We start from the raw sequence: 22,570 nt of genomic DNA on the forward strand, positions 1-22,570 counted from the left end.
GGAGCCCCCGGTGGCGGCGGAACCGGCGCTCCCGGGGTGGCCGCGCTCCCCCCGCAGCGGCCCCATGGCGGCGCAGGAGCCGCCGCGGCCGCCCCCGGCCCCCGCCGAGCCCCCGGAGCCGGAGCCCGGCGGACGGTACGAGGCCGTGGTGCCGCACTGGTTCTACTGCAAGGTCACGGACACGCGGGAGCGCTGGGTCCCGTTCAGCGCGCAGGACTCGGAGCGGCTGGAGGAGGCGCACGGCGCAGGTGGGGCGGGATGCGCCGGGGGGAGCGCGGGCAGAGCGCGGCCGCCGCGGGCGGGGGTCCCACGGCACCGCCGGCCCCCGGCTCCCACCGCCGCTGTTCGTCCGTCGCCCTTTGCTTTTACATCCCGCGTCCTTGCTCTTAAATCACCGTAAGGGATGGGCCTGGTGAGGGTGACGGGTGAGCATCAGGTGTGTGCTTGGGGGAAGCGCTGTCTGGGTACCAGGGAAAAATTCCCCGGACACATCCATGGCTTCCACCTGGCATGCTAGATTCTCCCTCAAGGAATTTTAAATTGAGACTTTTTTTGGCCATGCGCCTGCTCCCAATAACTGAGCTGTTTGGATGCATCAAATGGTCTGACCCCATTCAACTGATACTGCTCTAAATTATATATAATCATACTGCGAAGCATCCTCTGGTGAGGCGGGGAGAATGCCAGCAGGATGGCAGGAATTCCAGTGGGACATTCACCATGGCATGGGGCTGTGCCTCCTATGGTAGCAAGGTTTGGGGGTCAGCTCCGAGCCCTGTGCTGAAGCCCTGGTGTGCCAAATGTCACCATCTGTGCCACCTGCTGCTGCCACAGGCCCGATTGCCCAAGGGTTGGCTCCCATCCTCCCTCGCCCAGGAAGTTTCGGATTAGAGGCTGCACTGCCCATCCCCAGTGCTGCTGCCTGGCCCAGCCTGGCACGGGGTGCTGTGCCACCAGCCCAGCCCGCAGGCAGACCCAAAAGGCATCGAAATTCACAGAATTTGAGGTCTGTGTTGGGGTCTGTAGAGAGTTCTCTGTTTCGAAGAGGAATGGCTTAGAGACAGGGACCCTGGTGCACCCCCGCGGTTACACAACGCACTTCCCAGGGCCACAGATTCTCTTTTACCCTGCAGGCGAGGCAGGAAAAGGACATGTAAGCATGTGCCTGAACTAGAGAGAAGGACAGTGTCGTGTAATGTTTTCATCTTACCTTCTGCCTCTGGGGGAAGTCTGACTTGGGGCATCTCGCCCAGGATACCCTCACACCGCTCCCTGAACTTGGGAGCAGAGGACGTTGGCATCTGCTGCCGTGGCTCTGACCTGCTCCGCTGTGCTGCCCAAGGGAATGATCCAGCCTCATGCCTCTGGGAACTTGCCATTCCAGGCCTCTCATGATTAATTCCAGGCCTTGGTTCCCACAGGGAAAGACCGGGATGATGTGGTTGTCCCGACGTCAGGAGGCAGGTACGACGTGCACCTGCGGACGCGGCAGCGCGTTGCCGTGTACTGGGAGGAGGAGGCGTCTGAAGTGCGTCGCTGCACCTGGTTTTACAAAGGAGACAAGGACAATAAGTTTATTCCCTACTCAGAGTCCTTCAGCGAGGAACTGGAGGTAAACACACCTTTCCCATTGGTTTCCATCCCAGCTTCTCCTTGTCACACACTGTCTCTGATGTCCCAAACCCCATACAAGGCCACTGGCACCGCGGTCAGGCCTGAGGACGTGAACTCCAAAGAGGCTTTGGCACGGCATTCCTGCGGCTGATTGATGTAGCTGTGAGCGCTGCTGTGGCCTCCCCTTCCCCTGCCCTCGTCCGGCCTCAGTGCATCCTTCCATGGCACCTTAAAGTGCCAGGCTTTCCTTTGGGAAGATGCAAATGTAGAGATATGTAGACAGATGTATAAAAATACACATCCTTGCAATAATTCTATTCTGATGTACCAAAACCACAGTTCGAAGTTGATGGGGAAGTCTGATGCTGCTGCTGTCGAAGCGGCGAGTTCTTAAACACTCTCAGCAGGTGATCCTGGGATGACCCTGCTGCTCCTCCAGCTGATTTCTCTGCTTCTTTTACAAAGTGTTGATAAAAGATTCTGAAAACTGGGTGGGGAATGTCCCAGAAGGTTGAACATTCATGGGCATACTTCCAGCTGACTCACAGAGGGTGTTCTCTTCTGTAGGAAGCTTACATGATTGCCGTGACCCTGGATGAGTGGAAGAAGAAGCTGGAGTCCCCCAACAGAGAAGTCATTATCCTGCACAACCCAAAGGTGAGCAGGCCTGGTGATTTCTGTTGTGACCAGTGAGGACATCCCCTTGGGTCTCTTTGTGCTGTTCCCTTCAAATGGGTTTGTCCCAATGGCATTGCACTCACTTGCCTGTACCAGAGGCGAGGGCAATGGCTCTCTGTCTGCCACCAGCTTCACATTTCTTTTCAACACCCCTTTGGGCAAAGGGCAGCACAGTCTGGTACCACCCCGTGTCACCCGGCAGCTGCTGTAGCCAGAGCTGTCTCTGCTCTCGGGTCACTGACAGGCTCTCCTTGTTCCCAAGCTGATGGTTCACTACCATCCCGTCGCCAGCTCCGACGACTGGGTCTCCACCCCCACGGAACAAGGTCGGCCCCGGACTGTGAAGAGAGGAGTGGAGAACATCGCTGTCGAGATCCCCAGTGGTGAGCTTGCTTCTCCCTTCCACCCGTCCAAAACCCTGTGGAGTGTTTTCCAACCTGTTCGCTCAGAAAGACTGGCAGAAGCTCCCCTGATCCTTTAAGTGAAGTGCACATCAAAAGATTTTGTGCCAAAAGGATCCAAATAGTTTCAGAGACCTCCCCAGCCCCAGCGAGCTGCAGATCCAGGGGAGGGTGGTGAGCTTCCAGCTCCTGTACAGAGACAGAGCTGTTGGGAGCTCTGCAGTGCCTGAAACTACCCCTGAGGTCTCGATGTCTGTTTGCACAGGAGGAGAGTTTCTTTCCCTGGTAGGGACACAGCGGTTTATCACTTACCTACGTGCTGGTGGCTCTCTGGAGCACATGCTCTCCCCATCGATGCAGCCAAGTGTCAGCTCTGTCCCCTCCCAGCTGCCCTGAGCCCCCAGTCAGGCCTCAGGACTTGTCCCTGTGGGGAGGTCAGGCAGTTACTCCATTTTCCATGTGTGCCTGCCCTCAGGAAGGCACATATGCAAACTAAGGTGTGTGGGAAGTAGAGAACAAGCCCTGACTCCACCTGGGGCCTACATGGGAGGTGCAGCTCCGTGGGGCTGGGGTGGCTTGTCAGGGTGGGCTGGGCAGCTGGACTGAGACCTCCTGGCCCTGTGCTTCTCTGTGCTGAACGCTCCCCATGGCTGGACAAGGGTGAACTGCCCAGAGCAGTGAGTGAGGGTGGTGGCAGAGCGGGGACGAGCCACTGCGCCTTCCTCTACTGTCCCATTGGTCCAGATCCATTCCAGGGCAGGCGGCTGAATTTAGCAGGACCAAGAAACCCCACCACCCCTGAGGTGCAAATCCAGGCACCAGTAAGGGTTTTCATGGGCTGAGGTGAGGGTGGGAGGCTCCAGTCCCGCACAGCGGTGCTTCCAGCAGGTCGATTCCCTGCTAGGCGCCGTCTCCGCAGCCCTGAGCCCCTCTCCCCTCCTCAGGAGAGCCGCTGCAGATCGACCACCTGGTGTTCGTGGTGCACGGGATCGGCCCCGCCTGCGACATCCGCTTCCGCAGCATCGTGCAGTGCGGTAGGTGCGAGAGCTGGGAGCCCAGGGGCGCTCCCGCCGGGAGAAACCTCGTCCTGGGCGACGGGAAACGCTGTCACGGTGCATCAAACCATCCCCACGCACTGGTCGGCTGCACGGCCAAACCTGCTGACTGTGGGGAGTGTGAATGGAACGCTCACTAACCCACCAAATCCCCCCTTCTGAAAAGGTTTAGGCAGCTGCTGTTCATCCCTTTTGCTTCACAACAGAGTTATTTTTTATAGATTTCTAAATGTGCCTTATCCTGACTGCCAGACTAAAGCCCTGCCCATGTGAAGGAGGCACAGATGGGGCAGTGAAATCCAGTAAACACACGTGGCAGGACTTGGAGCCTTCCCTGATCTTTAGTTAAAGATTCAGGGACTTAGGGGAGCAGCAGCAGCAGCAGATTAAAGACCCCAGTGGGATTTCCCTCTAATGATCTTTCGTGGTATTAAGTGTTGTTGGTGCCACGAGCTGGCCCCAGAGCCCAGTGGATCTCCATAAGAGCTCTTCTCTTTTCCAGTGAACGATTTCAGGAATGTCTCGCTAAGCATGCTGCAAGCACACTTCAAGAAGGCCCAGGAGCAGCAGCAGGTTGGCCGGGTGGAGTTCCTGCCCGTGAACTGGCACAGCTCCCTCCACTCCACTGGCGTGGATGTGTAAGTGTCTGCAGGGATGGCAAAGTGCACAGGCAGCCTCCTCCCCTGGAAACTCCACTTTTTCTGTCCGAAAAGCAAAGGGAAAGCTGTGAGCTTTTAGGGTAGGGGTGAGCAGGTGAGACAGGGACCCCCAGAGCACTTCCCACTGCCATTCTGTAGCACACAGCAGGCGCCTGCTCCGATCAGCATCCAGAGAGCAGAGGCTTCTGCCTTTCCATGGCTGATCTGGGGAGGGGCCGTGGACGCCCAAACCTTGCTAAAGGCCTCTGAGAACTGAGTACCCAGTTCCTGCACTGCAGCACTGCTCTGCAGTGCCCCAGGAAGGACAGAAAGCAGGCCAGGCTCCTGGGGAAGAAAGGGCAGGCTCTTCATTCTTGGAATATAAGAGCACAGGCTGTGCTTTGCCTTTGGTCTGGGCATAAGCCGAGGGTCTGGATTACAATGTACACCCTTGGGGACAGCGTCAGTCCTGCTCTGAACTTCTATTTTGCTTTAGAAACATGGTGGGGTTCCGTGGCTTCCTCAGCTGCAGCCCTCTCTCCCCTTTCCCCCGCAGTGACCTGGAGCGGATCACGCTGCCCAGCATCAACCGCCTGCGTCACTTCATCAATGACACCATCCTGGACGTGTTCTTCTACAACAGCTCCACCTATTGCCAGACCATCGTGGACACGGTGGCCTCGGAGATGAACCGCCTGCACCAGCTCTTCCTGCAGAGGAACCCGCAGTTCAAGGGCGGGGTGTCCATCGCGGGGCACAGCCTGGGTAAGGGCTCACCCGCGGCTCCTGCGAGCGCCAGGGGAGCAGGGAGGGAACAGCCACAGAATGCTTTGGGTTGGAAGGGACACCTTCCACTAAGACCAGGTTGCTCCAAGCCCCATCCCAACTTCCAGGGGTGTGGCAGCCACAGCTTTGCTGGGCAGCCTGTGCTACTGCTTCACCACTGAGTAAAATAATTTCTTCCTGACATCTAATGTAGCCTGTCCTCTGTCAGTTTAAAGCCATTGTCCCTTGTCCTGTCACTGTCTGCCTGTGAAAAAGTTCAGGGTGCAGCTCTTCCATCCCAAAAAAGGAGGTGGCTCGGGCTCTTCCCCTCCGGCTGCTGATGCTCTGCCCATGCCTGGTTTCTAGGGTCACTCATTTTGTTTGATCTCCTGACGAACCAGAAGGCTGATCCTGAGGAGGACAAGCACTGTGCACAGGTAATGGAGGCCACTGACCTCACTCCTGCAGCTGTGTGGGGATGGGGGAGAGAACCCAATATGCACAGGAGCAAACTGGTGAGCAGAAAGCACAATCCCTTCTGGATCTGTTCACAGGGGTCCAGGACAACCTCAAGCACAGGGGGTATTGAGGAAGTAAAAGAAATCCTGAGGAAGCTGGAGCTGTCTGAGTATTGTGATGTTTTTGAGAAGGAGAAAATGGACAGGCAAGCACTGGTGAGAAGTTCCCCTGTTTTACTGGCTCTTGTGGCTCTTCTTTGCTTTTCTTCCCCACCATCCCACCAGTGCACATCTTCTGGTACTGAGTCACACGTGAAACATCTCTGAGGAGGAACAGTCCCATAGAACAGACACCTCACCACACCTTTGCTCCTGAACTAACACCAGCCTTGCTTATTTTCCAGTTCTTGTGCACAGAGACAAACCTTAAAGAAATGGGAATTCCCTTAGGGCCAAGAATGAAAATACTCCATTACCTCAGCTCCAAGACAGAGATGAAGGTTTGTTTTCTGCATGGCTTGTGCTCATCCCATCACATCTCATCCCATTCCATCCCTCTGACACAAGGACCCCTTTGTGCTGCTGCAGGATCAGAGCTCAGCAGCTCCCGGGCACAGCAAACGCGGAGCCGAGGCAGGGGGGTCCCAGCACGGGGACGGCACGGAGGATGGCAGGAATTGCCAATACCGGGACATTGGCTTAGGACAGGTAACAGCTGAGCTCTGGCTGCACCCACGAAGCCCTCGTAACACCAGCACAGAGATTGTCTCGTGAACAAATCTGAACATCCCCCTCTCCCAGGTCTCAGCAAACTACCCCCAGCTGAACTACAAGCCCACCATCTTCTTTGCCTTTGGCTCTCCCATTGGGATGTTTCTCACAGTGCGAGGAGTGAAGCGCATCGACCCAAACTACAGCCTGCCCACCTGCAAAGGCTTCTTCAACATCTTCCACCCCGTAGGTATAAGAACCAGAGCTGTCCTGCATGAGACACGTGGAGCACGAGCCCTGCCACTGTCCCCCTCTTCTGTGCAGTTTGACCCCGTGGCGTACCGGATCGAGCCCATGATCGTCCCAGACCTGGAGTTCGAGCCGATGCTGCTGCCCCACCACAAGGGCAGGAAGAGGATGCACCTCGGTACGGCACAGGCAGCCCCTGTCCCCCGGCCTGGGGCCGCTGCTGCAGCCCCCAGCCCCACACCCACCCCCCTCCTGCCTTGCAGAACTGAAGGAAGGGCTGACACGCATGAGCGTGGACCTGAAGAACAACCTGCTGGGGTCACTGCGCGTGGCCTGGCAGTCCTTCACCCGCGCCCCGGTGCCGGCCCTGGAGGCAGGGAGCACCGAGGCCGAAGCAGAGGCAGAGGCTGGCACAGAGAAGCAACCAGGTCAGTGGTGGGGGGCAGGGGGGAGCCAAGGATGCAGCCTTAGGAGCTGCCAACGAAGCAGCGTGCCTGGATTCCTGCAGCCACACTGCCCATCATCTGTGCCCAGCAAAGGGATCGCCTTCAGGCTGTGGATGCACCTGGCTCTCCCCAAATGCTGTGGCCTTTTAGCATCTGATGAAGGGATTTTCTGGTGGGTCTCAGCACACCACACCACGTTTTAAGCCTGTCCCCCTCCTCTGGCTGCTCCTTGCACTGCTGTTTCCGAGCACTTCAGCTGCCCCTTCCCTGTGTGAGCCACAGAGGTGTGAAAGGAGGGCCTAGCCCTGCTGTTGTACTGTCATGGCTGCTGGTGCCCTGTGCCTGAACCACGCTGCTCTTCCTCTCTCCAGACACAAAGCCAGAGGAGCCCCCCACAGCAGTGAAGGAAGAGACTCCCCTCATCACCGTGGGGAGGCTGAATGGAGGGAACCGCATCGACTACGTGCTGCAGGAGAAGCCAATAGAGAGCTTCAACGAATACTTGTTTGCACTCCAGGGGCATCTCTGCTATTGGTAAGTGTCTGTGTAATGCTCAGGGCTTCAAATTCGCATGTGGTGGAAGCAGAATGACATCAGTTTCACAGCCAGTGTAGTAAGAAAAGCCGTAACTGATCAAGGGAACAAGATCTTCTCCTGCCCGTGACACGGAGGCTGGGCAGGGACAGAGGAAGGAGACTTGTGGTTCTCCTTGCCTTGTGCTGCCTGCACCTGCAGAGCACTGCATCTACTCCAGCCATCACAGATGTGCTGATAGAGTGCAGGGAAGCCTTCCCTTCTGATGCCCATGTCCTCCTCCAGGGAGTCAGAAGACACCGTTCTGCTGGTTCTGAAGGAGATCTACCAGACACAAGGCATCACACTGGATCAACCTTTACCAGGAAGCCAGTGACCAACCTGTGCTGTTCTGGCTGTAAGTCACCTTTGCCTAAACCCCTTCTGGATTTCCTAGGATACCTCAGAGGAGATCTGGTTTGTTTGAGGGAGTAATATCCATTAGCTAAGGCAGGGAGCTTTTGCCAGCCTTTTTCTTTGGCCTCTCAGCACCTCTGGTTTCTTTCCTCTTCCCTGGACGCAATCAGGCATGAGGAGAGAACCAAGGAGGGTCCAGGAGGCTGTGCTGGGTGGATTCTGGCTGCCTCACTGCAGCCAGAATTCCTGTCTTCTCCTTTTGCTTTCTTAGGTCCAGTTCCACTGAGTACTCACCCGGAAAGTCCAGATCTCTTCTCTGCCTTCCTCTCTCCTCTGCTGCCGTGTCCTGCATGCTGCTTCCCAAGTACTTGCTGCTACCTGGAGATAAGGATGGATTTTTCTCCATTTTGGGTAGGGCTAGGGGGGAAACTGTCAAGGGAAAACCACTTCTGCTCAAACACACACAACACCTGTACAGTGACTCCTGTGGCAACGTGTACTTTTAACCCTCCACCCTGCGAGTCCTCACCCCAGCTCCTCCAGCACTGCAGCAGATGAGCTGTCCAGGCTCAGAACCCACCGAGGGCCTGACCCTGCGCCTGGCTCGGTGAGGACACTCACAGCCTGGGACCTTGAGGAGAAAAAGCCTTAAATACAGAGCGTGGAAAGAGCTACAGCAGCCTTGGAGCAAGGGAGATTGCTGACTGCTGACACAAACACCCACGCCAGCACTGCAGGCCTGGGAGGCGAAGCCCAGGGCACAGGCTGCTGCTGAGCCAGCAGGGTCTGTCCACCAGCCACCTTCATGTCCCTGCACTGCTGCTGCATGTTTGTGCAGCCCTGGGCCGTGCCAGGCAGGGCTGCCCCATAAAGCACCTCGTGAGAGCGGCATGTTTGTGCTCCTTCCTGCTCTGGTGTGTTGGTAGTGACGTCTCAGCACCCTCACCCAGCCCACGCTGGCAGACCAAGGGCCTCCCCACGGCACTGACCAAGCCAGTGCCCAGCTGTACCTGCTCCGAGGAAAGCTTCACCTCCAGCTCCAGCCAGCCTGGGGACCAGCAGCTGCTCCTGGCAGTGTCAGGGCAGCGTGAGCCCTCTGTGCCCTGCAGGGGCACGGAGAAGCGCTGCCGTCCCGCGGGGCTCTCAGGTGGTGACGGAGATCTTGCGCCCGCCGCACTCCCGTCCTTGTTTTTAGCTTTAAATATACAAAATGCAGCCAGCAAAGGTGGAGCCCAGATCCAGTAGGGCCTGGACACTGCAGGAATGACACCAGCTCTGTAGGCAGCTCAGTCTGCAGCTGCCTTGGAGCTCTGTTCTGAGGGGGACAGGGCTAGAGAGCCTCTGTGATCCTTCCCTGGCCACCGAAGCCCCCAGGCTAGCTCAGTGCCTGGGCTGGGGCTCCAGTGCTGTGTGAGGTGTTGCTGTGCAGCCTTTGGAAAAGCCAAACCACTTTCCTTCCCGCTGACTTTTACCCTGCATGGGGTAAGGAGCCTTTTTCCCCCACAGCCTGTTGGTTTGTTTTTCCTCCATTGTCTGTTATTTGCACTACTGGAAGGGTTTTGTTTGCAGCCTCCATCCCTCCTCCCCTCCCAAGGAACAGAAGCTGTTCTTTACCTGACTGCAGGAACAGCCAAGCTGCTCAGTTGGCACCTGAACTACTGCTGGCTAAAGTCTCCTACGGGAGTAGGAGAAGGGACAGTTTTAACGTGGGACACTAACGATCAGCTTTTTAAGTTATGCACTTTGTTAAAAAAAAAGAAGTTAAATACATTTTAAATGTTATTTAATGTCTTTTCCAGTAAAAGCCAAAATAAATAAGTAGATGACTGTGGTGTGTGCATGTCTGGGGGAAGAGGGAAGGGCTGGAGAATTCCATGAGCCATTTTAGGGGAAAGTGAAGCTATTTCTGTAATTCTGTTGAAGCTGCAGAGCCATTGAGGGTTCCAACTGCAGCTGATGGGCTGGTGTTTCATTACTGATGCACCTGCCTTGCTCTGCTGCAGCCTCACCTGTGCTGTTTGCATGTACACACACACCCGATGAAACTACACCTGTCTGTGAAGGGACCAGTGACAAACAGCTGCTCACAGAGCTCCTGCCAGCCCTGGATCTCGGCAGCACTCTGCCCTTCCTTGTCTGAGACACAGACCATGGGCAGGGAAACGAGCACCTGTGCAGGATGCTCTCACAGAGGTGCAGGGATGCCCTCAGACACCATTTCATTTTCTGCTGTCATCTCCTTAAAACTATACTAAAGCTGCAAGGAAAGATACAAAACGAGCACCCACCAGAAAGCCCTTCAGACACCTGAGGAAATGGCTTATAAAGCAACAACCCAAGCCTCGAAGTAAAGTTTGAGTACCACAGCTCAGTACAAAAATTAAACTTTATTTCGGAAATTAGAAAAAACTCAAAGCTGGCAGGTCCTGCACTTCATTTCTCAGGAGAAGGGCTGGGACAGCTCAGCTGGATTGCAGGGAGGTGACCAATGGTGCTTCCTGGGCTGGACACAAGAATTCCCACAGACTGGGCACACTGGGTTGTCACATTTTCCCAGCTCTTGTTCAGGACCTTCGTACTGCAATTGTCTTTCCGCCCTGAGTGCCTCCCTCGCCTCACAGTGGGCCTGAAGAGGGGGTGGCCTACAAAATCCAATTAACCGAAGCAACACAAGGGCCTGGGCAGGAAACTCACCGGCTCTGCAGGGAACACCTGCCCAGGGGTTCATCCTCATCAGAGCCGCTTCTCATGAGCAGCCTCCCCAAAGGCATCCAGGGGCCAGGCAGGACAGAGCCCATCTCTATATGTTCAGGTGGAAGCTGGGAGCTGGAGGCTTCTCCTCATGCGCCGGCAGCGGTTTGGGCTTGGCCAGAGATGGTTTGTGGCACGTGGGGTCTGCCAGGGGAGGGTAGTACTGCCTGTAGCACAGGTACGCGAGCGCCAAGCCCATCGCTGAGCCAACCAACACATCTGCGGGCGAGAGCAGAGGGAAGTTAATGGCCCTTCACCCTCGCAAGCCTCGTGATGGAATTCCCCAGCAGCAGCAGCTTTTCTGCTGGATCCATAACCTGACTTGGCTGTAAACCCAAGCTTGGCATGTATTTCAGAAAGGCATCAGTTCCCTGCAGGTGGCACCAAAATTGCCACTGGAGGAGTTAAAAAAAAAAAAAACCCAAAAAACCCAAATTGCTGTTGGGGGCTCTGAACCTCTGTGGCACCACAGCCCTCCCTGCCTGGAGTGCCCACTCAGGCACCTGCTGAGCCCCGTCCAGGCACACTGGCAGACGCTGACCCACCTTCCCAGTGGTGCTTGTAGTCGCATGTGCGGGACACGGCGATGAGGGTGGCCAGGAAGAGCGGGAGGAGGAAGGCACAGAAGCGCAGGGCTCGGCCCCCCCGGCCTGGGACGAAGGTGTGCAGCTTCCCCGCCAGGTAGAAGGCTGAGAAGGCAAGACCAGCGAAGGCAACTGGAAGAGGATAGAACAGTGTTGGCTCAGAACATCTCCAGGCTTTGCAGCCAGACCCTCACCCTCTGCTGCTGCAGTGGAAGGGCTGTGAGAGGCATCTGTCCTGTCCCTGTGTGTTGAAGAATGGTTAGAGGATCAGGGGCATGGGTCATTGATAGAATTATGGGATCAATAAAAGAACTGTACAAGCAAAAGGCCTGCAAGCAAAGGTTAGTGTGAGAAACTGTGTCCATGAGAAAGCACCTGTGTGAGAAACAAGCCTGAGAACAAAAAGGGAGTTTTGAGGATGTGCAGCTGTGCAGATAAGATGTACTGACCATGAGAAGGGAGGGTGAACTCTGAATTCTTTAATCATAACTAGTAGAAGCTTGCCAATGTAGTCTAATTATGTAGAAGCAAAAATGCGCTTTGATAGGTTTAAGCCAATAAAGAGTTAACAAGCTGGTATACGATATAAGTGCCTCTGGATTGCTGATAAACGGAGCTTGCTTTATCAATCACATTGGTTGTCTGCAATGTCTTCCCCCGCCAAAGTCGTCGAACAGTTTCAACACCTGTGAGCCGAGGGAAGTACCGGCTGGGAGTGAGGGATCATCTGGGAGTGATGGATCCTAGGAGCTGGTACCTGGCACACATCCCTCCTCTCGGCGTTACAGACAGCATTGGACCGCATTTCTCACCCCACTGCTTTGCAGAGGGAAACCTGAGTCCCCCGACCAGGTCAACAAATGCAGCCAAAGCTGTGGGGTGTGGGAAAGCAAATCCAAGCTCCCTCTCCCGCCATGGGTCCTGCTCCCCACAGCTGCTGATCAGGGCTGCAGCAGGAAGGAGACGTGGAAAACTCACAGGAAGCGTGTCCGCTGGGGAAGCTTTTCCGCCCCTCTGTCACTCTGCGGGCGTCCCCTGTGCACACCAGCTCCGCGTTGGCTTGGCCGTCCGGGAAGCAGCGGTAAAAGAAGTCGGGCCGCGGCCTGGGACAGGGAAGTGAAGCTCAGGGCCCCCAGGCGTGGGCACGCCCAGCACCCGCGGAGCAGCACGGAGCTGCCCTTGCCAATGCGATTCTCTGCAGTGTGGGCCTAAATGAGCCCATCTGAATAATGGACAGAGACAGCAGCTCTCCAGTGTTTTTTCTAATACTGAATTGTCTTTACAGCTAGAAAAAACCACATTCTTTCCAGGCTGGGCATGTCCAAGTTCAGCTCCCGGCCCTGATCTGGCTATTGCAGACCTGCCTCCCCTGCCCTCCCCGCACGGCGCAGCTGGGAACCAGCCAGTCCTCACCTCCCCACAACGAGCTTCAGGGCATTTGTAAAAACCCCATTCAAGGCAAGAGCAAGGCTGGCAGCTGGGAGAGAGCAAAAGGGTCACATCAGCATCATCCCCACCTGAAAGTGCAGCACGTTCAGGCATGGGCAGGGCTCAAGCTGCCTTTCTCTGGGACAAGGAGGAGCTCACCAAGGCAGGCTTCCCGCGTGTCCTCGCGGTCGGCGCTCATGAACAGCCTCGCCAGGATGATGAGCAACAAGGGAGACAGAAATGCGATGAACTGCACAAAACAGGGAGAATTTTAGGTGTCAGTGAAGGAGGTTTAAATTCTCACCAGAACACAGCAGCATTTACTCCAGAACTCCAAGTACACTTCCCTTCCTCAAAGCCAAGCAGCGATTTGTCCTCTCCAACCACTGCAGTTCCAACAGAACACAATCCCCACCAGCTGGATTTGCAGCAGGCCCTGATCAGCCCAGCATATCCTTCGGCTCTCAGACTGCTCTTCTGGCACAGAGTGCTGCTCTGGCTGGTTATTGGGGGTGTCCCCAGCCACGGCACCTCAGCTCTCCCCTCCCTGCAAGCCCCAGCATTAGCACTCTGTCAGCAGCACCCGTGCCTGTCAGCAAAACCACAGGAGCTGCTGATTCAGAGCAACCAGTTATCATCATCCCCATCTCAGCCCTGGGGGATTTCATCCTGGGACATCCACACCACGGCTCCCATGGAGTCTGTTCCCACCTGAACTCTGGCACACGTCCTGCTTTACACTGTCTGTTCCAAATACTATCCCGAGGTTTTATCCTTAATGCTTAATGGCCACCTCTTGCAGAAAATCCCACCTGCCATTTGCCAAATCAAGAGCCACAGCCCCTCACCTCACACCTGTGACAGAGGAAGTCAATCCCTCTGGCACATTGCTGTCTCCTGGAAATCCAACACAGAGTTAGTCACTCTTCTAACCAAGCCTGAAGCCCTTGGGAAAACATTTGACAATAAAATCGTAATAAATCTCTGCTAAAAATAGCTGCTTGCAAGGAAAACATTCCCTGATAGAGAGAGCTATGCTATCTTCTATGTGCCTGATAACTTAGACGTGGAATGGATTATGGACAACAGTACAAAGTCCCCACTAGTTTATGAACTTCAAATCCCAAAGGCAACCCTGCATGGTAAAGCCTCAAAATACGACAAAAATCACTGTAAGTTTGGCCTAGTTGGTACTAATCTCACAGGATGGGGACCACCGGGGACCATCAAGTCCAACCCCTCTGCTCAGGGTCCTCAGAGCACATCACCCAGGATTGTGTCCCGATGGATTTTGAGTATCTCCAGGTAAGGAGAACTCCCACTGTCTGGGCAGCCCATGTCAGTGCTCAATCACCCACATAGGAAAGTTGAGGCGGAAATCCCCATGTTCCAGCTTGTGCCTCTTGCCCCATTGAGCAGAGCCTGGCTCCATCCTCACAGCCCCTCCCTTCAGCTGTTTATCCACATGGATACAATATCCAGCACTTCCAGCGACGTGCACCAGGAGCTGCAGGTACTGCAGTGCAAGCCTTTAGCCAGCAGCTCTGCTTTAAAAGGAGATCTTGTAATTTGAGAATAAGTCAAAGTAAATGCGGGAAACACTGGCACAGGCTGCCTAGAGAAGCCGTGGATGCCCCATCCCTGGAACTGGTCACAGCCAGGTTGCGTAGGGCTTGGTCTGGTGGAAGGGGGGCGGGCATCCCCCATAGTGGGAGGGACGAAATGATCTTTTAAGGTGCCTTCCGACCCAAAGCACTCCACGAACCCACTGAACTTACAAACATGAGCACTGTGGGAACATGGTCCGCTTCAACGTAGGGGTTTTTGTAGAGCCACATCTCCTCGGGCTGCACCACGCGCTGGAAGGGCGGCAGGAACTCCATGATCCTGGAACAACAAGACAAGCGAATGAGCCCCGGGGCGGGGGCGGGGAGGGCGGCGGGCGGGGGTCCCGCACCCACCCGAAGGTGGCGAGGAGCAGCGCCCGCAGCGCGCTCTCGGCCGCCAGCTCCGCTCGCCGCATGGCCACTGCCCGCCCGCGGAGCCGCCGGGGCGGGGCGAGCGCAGCCTCCGCGCCCGGCCCGGAGGAGGGACCCGCAGCCGGAGTCCCGTTATCCCCCCGCCCCGCCCCGAGACGGAACTGACTCATCTCATCATTGGAACATTCAGAACGATTTATTGAAGTCAACCTCAAGCAAAAATTTCAGATCAGTGGAATGTCATTAAAAACCTTTCCAAAGGAATCCTCACGGAAAAGCCAAAAAAACAAATAACCAAAAAAAAAAAAAAAAACCCAACCAAAAAAAACCCCCCAAAAAAACAGCCCAAGGGGCCCCCCCAAACAAACAAACAAAAAAAAACCAAAAAAAAAACCCAAACAAAAAACCAAACAAAAAAACCCCAAACAAACCAAAAAAACAAACCAAAACCAAAAAATCCCACATCTGAATTCCAGAGTATTTGTAAAATAAAATAAAAAAAAAAGGCAACATCTCAGTAAATAGAATGTACAAAAATTATATGTTCTACCATCACACACAGTCAGTAAGAAGCTAAAATATTACAGGCAAGTCTCAATACGCTCTACCTAGAGGACAGGAGCTATCTATGTACAGGGAACCAGCTTTACAGGCTTCACACTATGCAAGAGGACAGAGGCCAACACAAACCCCCCAAAATATTGGATATCTCAAAGTCTATGCGGCAACATCAAGTCATGATACAGTAATGCCCCGTGGAATCAGACACTCCTCGTTAGTGCCAGGGCTGCGTCAGCGTCCAAAAACTCTTCGATACCGACTTCGGTGAATATCGATGCTTTGCTATTAAAGACTCGAGTGATTTCGTTAAAATAACATTTCACAGAATCTACAAAGTTTGTTACAGATAAACAAAGTCTACAGAAATAACGACTCTACAAAGGTCCATCTTACAGAGCACGTGGGGATGGAGACGGATCCGCGGGGATCTGTGTTGTGCAACATCACTCGTGTGGAGACAAACGGGTTGGGGTCCTCACAGCACCCGGAATGCAAACCCCCAACCCCCCCAAGCCCCCGGCTCAAACGGGACATGATCCCCCCGGGGGCTGCGGCAACGCCGTTGGCTTGTTGGAAAAGGAAAAGTGACACCAGAAATGAGATACAGATCCACCTGGGAATAGGGAGCGTAGGGGTTCATCCAGTCTGTTTATGACCCAAAAGCGAGAGAGAACTGCAAGGTGCGGGGTTCCCACAGACCCCACACAGCTGGGATCTCCCGAGGGACCCCAGGCAGCCACCTGCCCCTGGAGCTGGCGGTGGCACAGGGAGGGCACAGCCCCGGGGAACAGGGAGTGGTGAATGGCTTTGGCAAATTCATACATGTTTTCCCTTTTTTATTCACATTAATCACAGAAATCCCCTACACAAAGCACAGTTCCAGCTCCCTACCTCCCACTCTGGAGCAGCAAGACCCCTCCCAGGGGAACACAGACCTGAGCTGCTCACTCAGAAATACAGTATCACAGGGAACAGCTTTTCTTTTCTTCCTGTTTTGCCTTTTGTTTCTTTCTCCTTTTTCCCCTCAGAACAACACTGGGACTACATCCAACGTGTAGGAGTGTATCATAAGTGCAAATGTTTTTGCTACACAAAGAGAAATGGTGGGGAAAGCTGATGGGAATGGGAAGCAAAGGGACAGCATTGCTCCAAGGTCGCCGTCTCCCACGCGACACCTGGTGAACACACACCTCCGAGACGGCTGCTTCCAAACCCTCCCGTTTGCCATGGATCCACTGTACAGCGGGAGCAGGAAGGAACTTGGGGGAAGTCAAGGACATTTTCAATGCAGTATACAAAAAATTATGTATAAATAAAAAAGCTGTAAAAGGAACCGCAGAGCTTCAAGTACATTAAACCCTGAATTCAATGAGGCAGAGGTTTCCATGTTAAAGTGACTTCTCCGTACCAGCATCGGACACCCCCATCCCACCCTCCCCCCTCCCCGCCCACATAATTCTGTAAAGTTTCAATATATACAGATTTTATGCTCATTGATAATTATGTCTAGTAATTGTGTCTTTCCCATTCTATCCTGAAATTAAGATAAAAGAAGGGAGAAGGGTTTTTTTTAGAAGAAAGGCCAAAAATCCACATTCCGGCCCTATTACTCCATTTGAACTGATTCTTCAAGACCATGTGGTGACCAGAGAAGGTGATTTGCCCACAAAATCGCCTTCCTGAGCTGCAAATGCCTTCAACAGTCTATGGACAGGACAAGTCTATACAATAACCTGACAGCTACAGCAGCTAATGCTTGCACCATGTGTTCAGGAATGGTGGAACCAGCCTCCGTACCACTGGAATCACAGAATCATGGAATTCTTGCGTCTAGACTCATCTGGCCACGGGCTGCAGGATGCCTGCACTGTGCTCAGGTGCAGCTGCAGAGGAAAAGTTCCAGTAAACCACAAACCCTGTTCCCTGGGCAGGCCAGCTCAGGCACTGCCCAGGTGCCAGAACTGGAGGCAGCAGGTCACCAGAAGTGTGGGGCCACCCCAAAAATTTAACACAAAAGTAAGGGGAAAATGTGCTGGTGTGTTCCCATGAAGGAACAACAATGTGCTGGGACAGCACACTGCAGTTCTCCACCAAAATCACCAGCTCTATGGATTTCCTCTAGGTCTCAGCATGAAATGACCAAACTATCCAAGATTTCTTGTTTTGGAGCCCACACAAATCAATTCAGCAGCTGCCTCCCGCCCTGCTGAAGCCAATCCATCAGAACAGCTGCAGAATCTTTTCCTTACAAAGGAACGGCACTAAGAAACTACATTCTGGTTACTCACTTTACAAAGACATGATTAAAATGTGCATTTTAACATCTGAGTCTGGCACTCAGAACAGCCCCTCCAGCCACCAAGATCCTCTGAACCAGCTTTTCCTCATCTAACAATGTTAAAGCTTTTTGAAAGATTTACCTTCTCTTCAGTTCAGATTTTGTTCACAAACTGAACAACCTCACAAACCACCTCCTGTTTTGCCTTCTGAGTCCAAGCCCAGCTGTTGGCTGCTATGAATCTTTTTTTTGGTGGAAAAAAAGCATCTCTAAGAAGTTTGAACACAAAGTGAACCAAGACATTGAGTGGCACAGGAGGAGCAGCAGCCTCCATCACAGCGTTTGAGAAGTTCTAAGCCTTCTGTGCTCTCCCTGTGTCCTGTGCCCTGGCACAGCACTGTGGCACAGCCCAGGTGGCCACTGACAGCCGTGGCTCCCATCCAATGCTCCCAAGGTGTCCTGGTGCTGCCACACCACGTCCCTCTGCTCAGCAGGTCACCACGGACACGGAATGAAAGGAGCAGGCCAGTGCGCTCACACAGCAGCACGATATCAACATATCTGATATATATATATATATATATATATATATATATATATATAAAATATATCAGCTGATATCTGCAATATCAGAATGCTTTGACTTCCCAAGAGAAAATCACTGAACATTATCCAGCCTAATAAATCATGTAAAGTGAACACCTCAGGCCCTACAGATGTGGTAGCAAGAGCTGTGTTTGGAATTTCTGAGAAGGTTAAACATCCTTAATAAGAGCTTAAAAAGAGACATTTCTCACACAAAACCTTAAGAAAAATAAAATCCTTTTTGTAATTTTTTTTTTCTTTAAAAATACCAAAATCCAGCAGTGCTTTCCAGCAGGGTTAGTGTCGGACCCTCACTGGAGCACGGCCCACAGCAGGAAGTGCTTTAGGAATCCCAAGAGCTGCTGCCCCAGCACTGCCCCAACACCTGTGGGTTCTGTCACCCCAGGGAGGTGTGGGCAGGGGCTCTGGGCCGAGTCCACGGCACAGCAGCTGTAGTGTATCTATCACTCTATCATTGCACACACACAAAAACCTCCCCCTGTACATAAATTTGAGGATGAGAAGGACACCAGGCAGAGGCAAGACACGCTCTAAATTCCACATAGACCTTTTCAGCCTATTTTCTTGATCTGAGAAGTCTCCGTGTTCCCGTAGGTTTGTGTAAGCAGTTTTACAGAGACAAGGTTCTTAATTCTTCAATTCAGCCAGATGCCAGTAACACTTGATTATTTTCAGTACCCACGAGCAAAGGCTGGCAGGGAGTAGCTATTATCAGCACACAAGTCAGAAGTACTCGCTGTACCAGAGCGGGGGGGGGACACACAGTGCTTGGTGAGATCGTGGGCTGGGGGGGAAGAATCACCAAAACTAGTTCCAGCCTGGGGACACCAGTGCCCCATGGCTCCTTGCACAAAAGAATGGGGGATAGGTTTTCTAAAGAAAGTCTGGAGCAAGAGCCAACCTAAGCCACTTCAAAAGTCTCACTGAAGGAGTTTGTCTCTCTGATTAACAGAGGAAATCCAAGAGAGAACCATCTCCTGAGGCTTCAGCTGGCTGCTGGGATATGGCCCCTTACCCAGACACAAAATACCCTGTTCATTGAGGAAGTGCTGAGATGTTCCTCAGCTCCATTGACAATGAAGATTAAAGTCAGAAGATCTCTCTCAACAAAAAAATCTTAACATCCCATCAAAACCAACACACACGGGTCAGGTCCCTCATGTGCCCAAGTCTCCCTGAAGCCAAGGGGAGCCTGAGAAGGCAGGACTGAAGAATCACACTCAGTAACTTCCACCAAACCAGCACAGATGTGGCAGATGACCTCACTGGCAGGACTGACTTCAGCTCTGACTGAGGCTGGGAGCCTCACCTGCCTGGGAAGGGCTTCCAGAATAGGTGGGATAAAGAAATGACCACTGTGCAATTAAACTCTGAATTTCCACCTGTGTGCAAACACCCAAGACAACTCTGGAGCAAGGAACCACCATTTCTTCCCCACTACCAGACCTTGTGCTACGAGCACTCCCCAGAAGTCACACACCTGATTTCTCACAGGAAAAGCTTCACAAAAATATTTGTAAGTAAACATGAGAGACAACCTACCTTCTCCAATGCCTTTAACAATAAGTACTGGAACAGAGGCATTTCAGAGTCACCTGGTCTGACACCCACACCTGTCTGTTTGGCATCTCAGTGTTACAGAGGAGAGAAGCTTTGCTCTTTCCATAAACTAGACACAAAAGTTACGTTGGCTTCGCTGTTTTGTTTTTAAAGACATGTTGACTGATCAAAGCCAGATCTTCAACACCCTTTCAAAATTAAATAAATAAATATGTGGCTATGCTTTGCTTTCTACACTCAAAGAACATTATTTTAAACAGAATATTCTTTTCACTGTCAAAAGGTTTACGGTTTTCTTCAAAGGCCAAGATGTTCCTGGTTTCCAACAGTAAGAGCTGCTGTAGCACATTCAAGGGTAAAAGAAAGACCAAACAATAAAAACCAAACACCACTGCCTGGTCCTTCTCACTCGGGTCAATGGTCCCGTTCCAGCTCACACGCGACAGTGCCGAGGACAAAGCCGAGTGTGGCATCACAATCTCTCTGAGTTCATCGCCTGCTGCCCCTCTTCTCCCCTCCCGCGTTTGTTTTTAACCAAATTCACTCCTTTGCCTCTTCCACAGCATTCTGTGCTTCCAATTTGCACTTGATCTTGCTCCAGTACTCGGGTGCCACGGGAGATTTGGGGTCATGTGCGGAGCAGCAGAGGCGGCTGTCCAGCGCCGACGGCACCAGGGCTCCCTTCTCGTGATCCTTACAGAAGGAATGGGGGCAAAACTCACAGAAGGAAACGGCAGGATTGCTACAGATGTCGCACTGATGCCATGGACATTCCCACTTTCCTGAGGATGGGAGGAGAGAGAGAAAGGAAGCTGGAATTAGTGCACTTCGGAGACAGCACCAGCCTTTAACCCTCACTCCGTGTTGGAATTGCTCAGATGAATGCAAAGAAAGTTCAGAAAAATCAGCCCTTACTTCTGCTTCTCATGTACAAGAATCTGACTGAACACAGTTCTATTCTGCATTTTTTTAGGCCTCTCTTGGCCCAGAACATTACTGCACGCAAAATCAGAGCCTAAAATGGTCAGATCTACCCCTTTGGGCATCAAGGCACTGAATGTCCTAGCAAGACTGAGTTTTTTTCCCACCTTTTCCTGATTTCTGAGCATCTCACATTGCCCTGGACACTGTGCTCCTCAGAGGGTACCTCCAAAGGAAGCTTCAGGTCAGCCCTACAAGTTCTGCTGGCTTTGCCAGTTTGAACTGTCATCTGACTTGTGCTAGGATACCAAGATGATGCTCATGTTTCAATCAAAATAAGAGGAAGTTTGATTCAAGGAGAGGAACAAGAATAACATTAAAAACTATGACAAAGCCTCTGCCCACTGGTTCTGTTTAGCAACAGCCACATGATATACTGCTAAAAGTGAGTGGTATTGCAAAAGCAAATTTGGTGCACTTAGTGCAAATGAACATTGCATTTAATGCATTTAATGTAAATGAACACTGTATTCTATGTACATGCATGCTGCATTTCAGCTCCAACGCTATCTTACAGCAGGAAGGAAAAGGTGAGCAGGAGGAGCCATGTGACTGCTCTTACCAAAAGGTGGTTGAGTCAGGTTAAGGCATAGGAGGTGGTATGCTTTGGGACAGTCCTTCTTATCACACATGACCAGCTCTCCCCCATCTCCACACTGGAAACAGTTATCTTCATGCATCTGCTTCTGTTCCGTTTTTATTTTCCGTTTCTTCTGCTTTAATTTTGCATTTTTCACCTTCTCTTCATTTGCTGTTGCAAATGCTGTCTAAGAAGGAGAAAATCACAACACAGAGTCACTTATAAAGCCCTGGCACTAAAATCAATTTTGGGTTATTATTTGCATGAACTTTTCTTAAATGAGATCCATTTAAAATAGTTTTTAAGCTCTAAAAGCCAGAAATGCTCCTTCAGGTGTTTCCCACCAGATACAACAGCATGGCAGGGCACTCTTATCAAATCTTTTAGAGACTTTCAAGGGTAAAAGGTATTAGATAGGATAAAGAGGGAAATAAATCAAACCCCTCTTTGCCCTACAAAATTTCTGGATTTGGGAGGAGAAGCTTCAGTTTCATCCATGTACCTTCGGACGCACACCCAGGAAGCCGCTGCAGTTTTCTGCTCCGCAGTGACACTCAGTCCTGCCATTGCCCAGGCAATCCAGATTGTAATTGAACGTTAACTCCATTCCTAAAATTTAAAGAAAAACAATTCACCCAGATGGACACTGAGGGAAGACAGGCCTGTGACAATGACACTTCACCAGCATTTGTTACCGTAAGACCCCTGCTAAAACTGGAACCTTAAGTATCATCTCCACTCCAGTGAATGACAAAGTTCCTAAACACTTCACTGGTATTAATAACTTCAAAGACAAAAAAACGTGATTCCAAGTGAGGATCTTGGCCATTGCAAGACAAAAGCAAACATGCCAAATAGTGCCATCCTTTTACCTGCAGGAATGTCACAAAGAGCAAACAGTCCAACTCTAATGTCACCATTCACTGTCCACTTCTGTGTTTCACAGTTTGGATTACAACTATGGTTCATAAAACGAGAGTAGTTCCCCTTTGGGCCAGCATCTATTATTCGGTCCTTCAAGGAAAAAGACAAAGATGTGTTTAGTACTTACAAAGCAAAGAGGTTTCCTGGTGATCAGTGACATTTGCTATCAAACAGGACATAATATTCACCTTGGTTACAGTTAGCATATAAAAATTGGTGACACTGTTCTCGTGAGCACGTTTGATCCGCAGCCGGCACTCCTCCTCGTCAATCAGCTCCCCAACATATTCATTCACAAATTCACCCTGCAAAGGAAAGGAGAACAAGCATAAGGAATCTATGCATGCTAATCATGATGATAAAGGGAAGCAGCACAGAAAAAAGCATTTCTTA

At 52.3% G+C, this 22,570-nt stretch overlaps 3 protein-coding genes across 9 annotated transcripts in view; 1 reads left to right on the top strand and 2 right to left on the bottom strand.

Moving 5' to 3' along the window:
* The first annotated feature begins 49 nt into the window (after nt 1-49).
* On the top strand, nt 50-9,772 carry DDHD2 (DDHD domain containing 2). 4 transcript variants are annotated; one of them, XM_042024902.1, is made up of 17 exons: nt 50-248; nt 1,422-1,612; nt 2,182-2,271; nt 2,537-2,675; nt 3,638-3,727; nt 4,251-4,386; nt 4,943-5,151; nt 5,518-5,588; nt 5,706-5,825; nt 6,014-6,109; nt 6,198-6,317; nt 6,411-6,566; nt 6,645-6,747; nt 6,833-6,997; nt 7,387-7,549; nt 7,835-7,946; nt 8,217-9,772. In XM_042024902.1, the coding sequence occupies exons 1-16, from the start codon at nt 65-67 to the stop codon at nt 7,923-7,925; spliced, it is 2,124 nt and encodes a 707-aa protein (XP_041880836.1). In that variant the 5' UTR covers nt 50-64; the 3' UTR covers nt 7,926-7,946; nt 8,217-9,772. The 4 variants fall into 4 exon arrangements, with proteins under 4 accessions (XP_041880836.1, XP_041880837.1, XP_041880834.1 ...); XM_042024903.1 differs by having other exon boundaries at nt 2,555-2,675; XM_042024900.1 differs by having other exon boundaries at nt 5,518-5,825.
* A 541-nt stretch (nt 9,773-10,313) lies between these two features.
* PLPP5 (phospholipid phosphatase 5) lies at nt 10,314-19,762 on the bottom strand. Of its 2 annotated transcripts, none has more exons than XM_042024905.1 (7): nt 19,675-19,762; nt 14,487-14,595; nt 12,868-12,958; nt 12,694-12,757; nt 12,259-12,383; nt 11,242-11,412; nt 10,314-10,915 (listed from the first exon to the last, which is right to left on the bottom strand). In XM_042024905.1, the coding sequence occupies exons 2-7, from the start codon at nt 14,589-14,591 to the stop codon at nt 10,746-10,748; spliced, it is 726 nt and encodes a 241-aa protein (XP_041880839.1). In that variant the 5' UTR covers nt 14,592-14,595; nt 19,675-19,762; the 3' UTR covers nt 10,314-10,745. The 2 variants fall into 2 exon arrangements, with proteins under 2 accessions (XP_041880839.1, XP_041880838.1); XM_042024904.1 differs by lacking the exon at nt 19,675-19,762 and adding an exon at nt 14,670-14,862.
* NSD3 (nuclear receptor binding SET domain protein 3) overlaps nt 14,862-22,570 on the bottom strand; it is a 31,143-nt gene continuing 23,434 nt past the window's right edge. For all 3 annotated transcript variants that reach the window (XM_042024896.1, XM_042024897.1, XM_042024895.1), the window contains 5 exons: nt 22,366-22,482; nt 22,126-22,267; nt 21,756-21,862; nt 21,236-21,440; nt 14,862-20,474 (listed from right to left, as the gene is read on the bottom strand). In XM_042024896.1, the coding sequence (XP_041880830.1) occupies nt 20,233-20,474; nt 21,236-21,440; nt 21,756-21,862; nt 22,126-22,267; nt 22,366-22,482 (813 nt within the window). In that variant the 3' untranslated portion in view covers nt 14,862-20,232. The remainder of the gene's footprint in view (nt 20,475-21,235; nt 21,441-21,755; nt 21,863-22,125; nt 22,268-22,365; nt 22,483-22,570) is intronic.

Source organism: Corvus kubaryi, unplaced genomic scaffold (assembly GCF_017639235.1).
Source record: "Corvus kubaryi isolate FWS band 111438036 unplaced genomic scaffold, C.kubaryi_AGA036_p1.0 37265, whole genome shotgun sequence".
In the NCBI taxonomy this organism is placed as follows: Eukaryota; Metazoa; Chordata; class Aves; order Passeriformes; family Corvidae; genus Corvus; species Corvus kubaryi.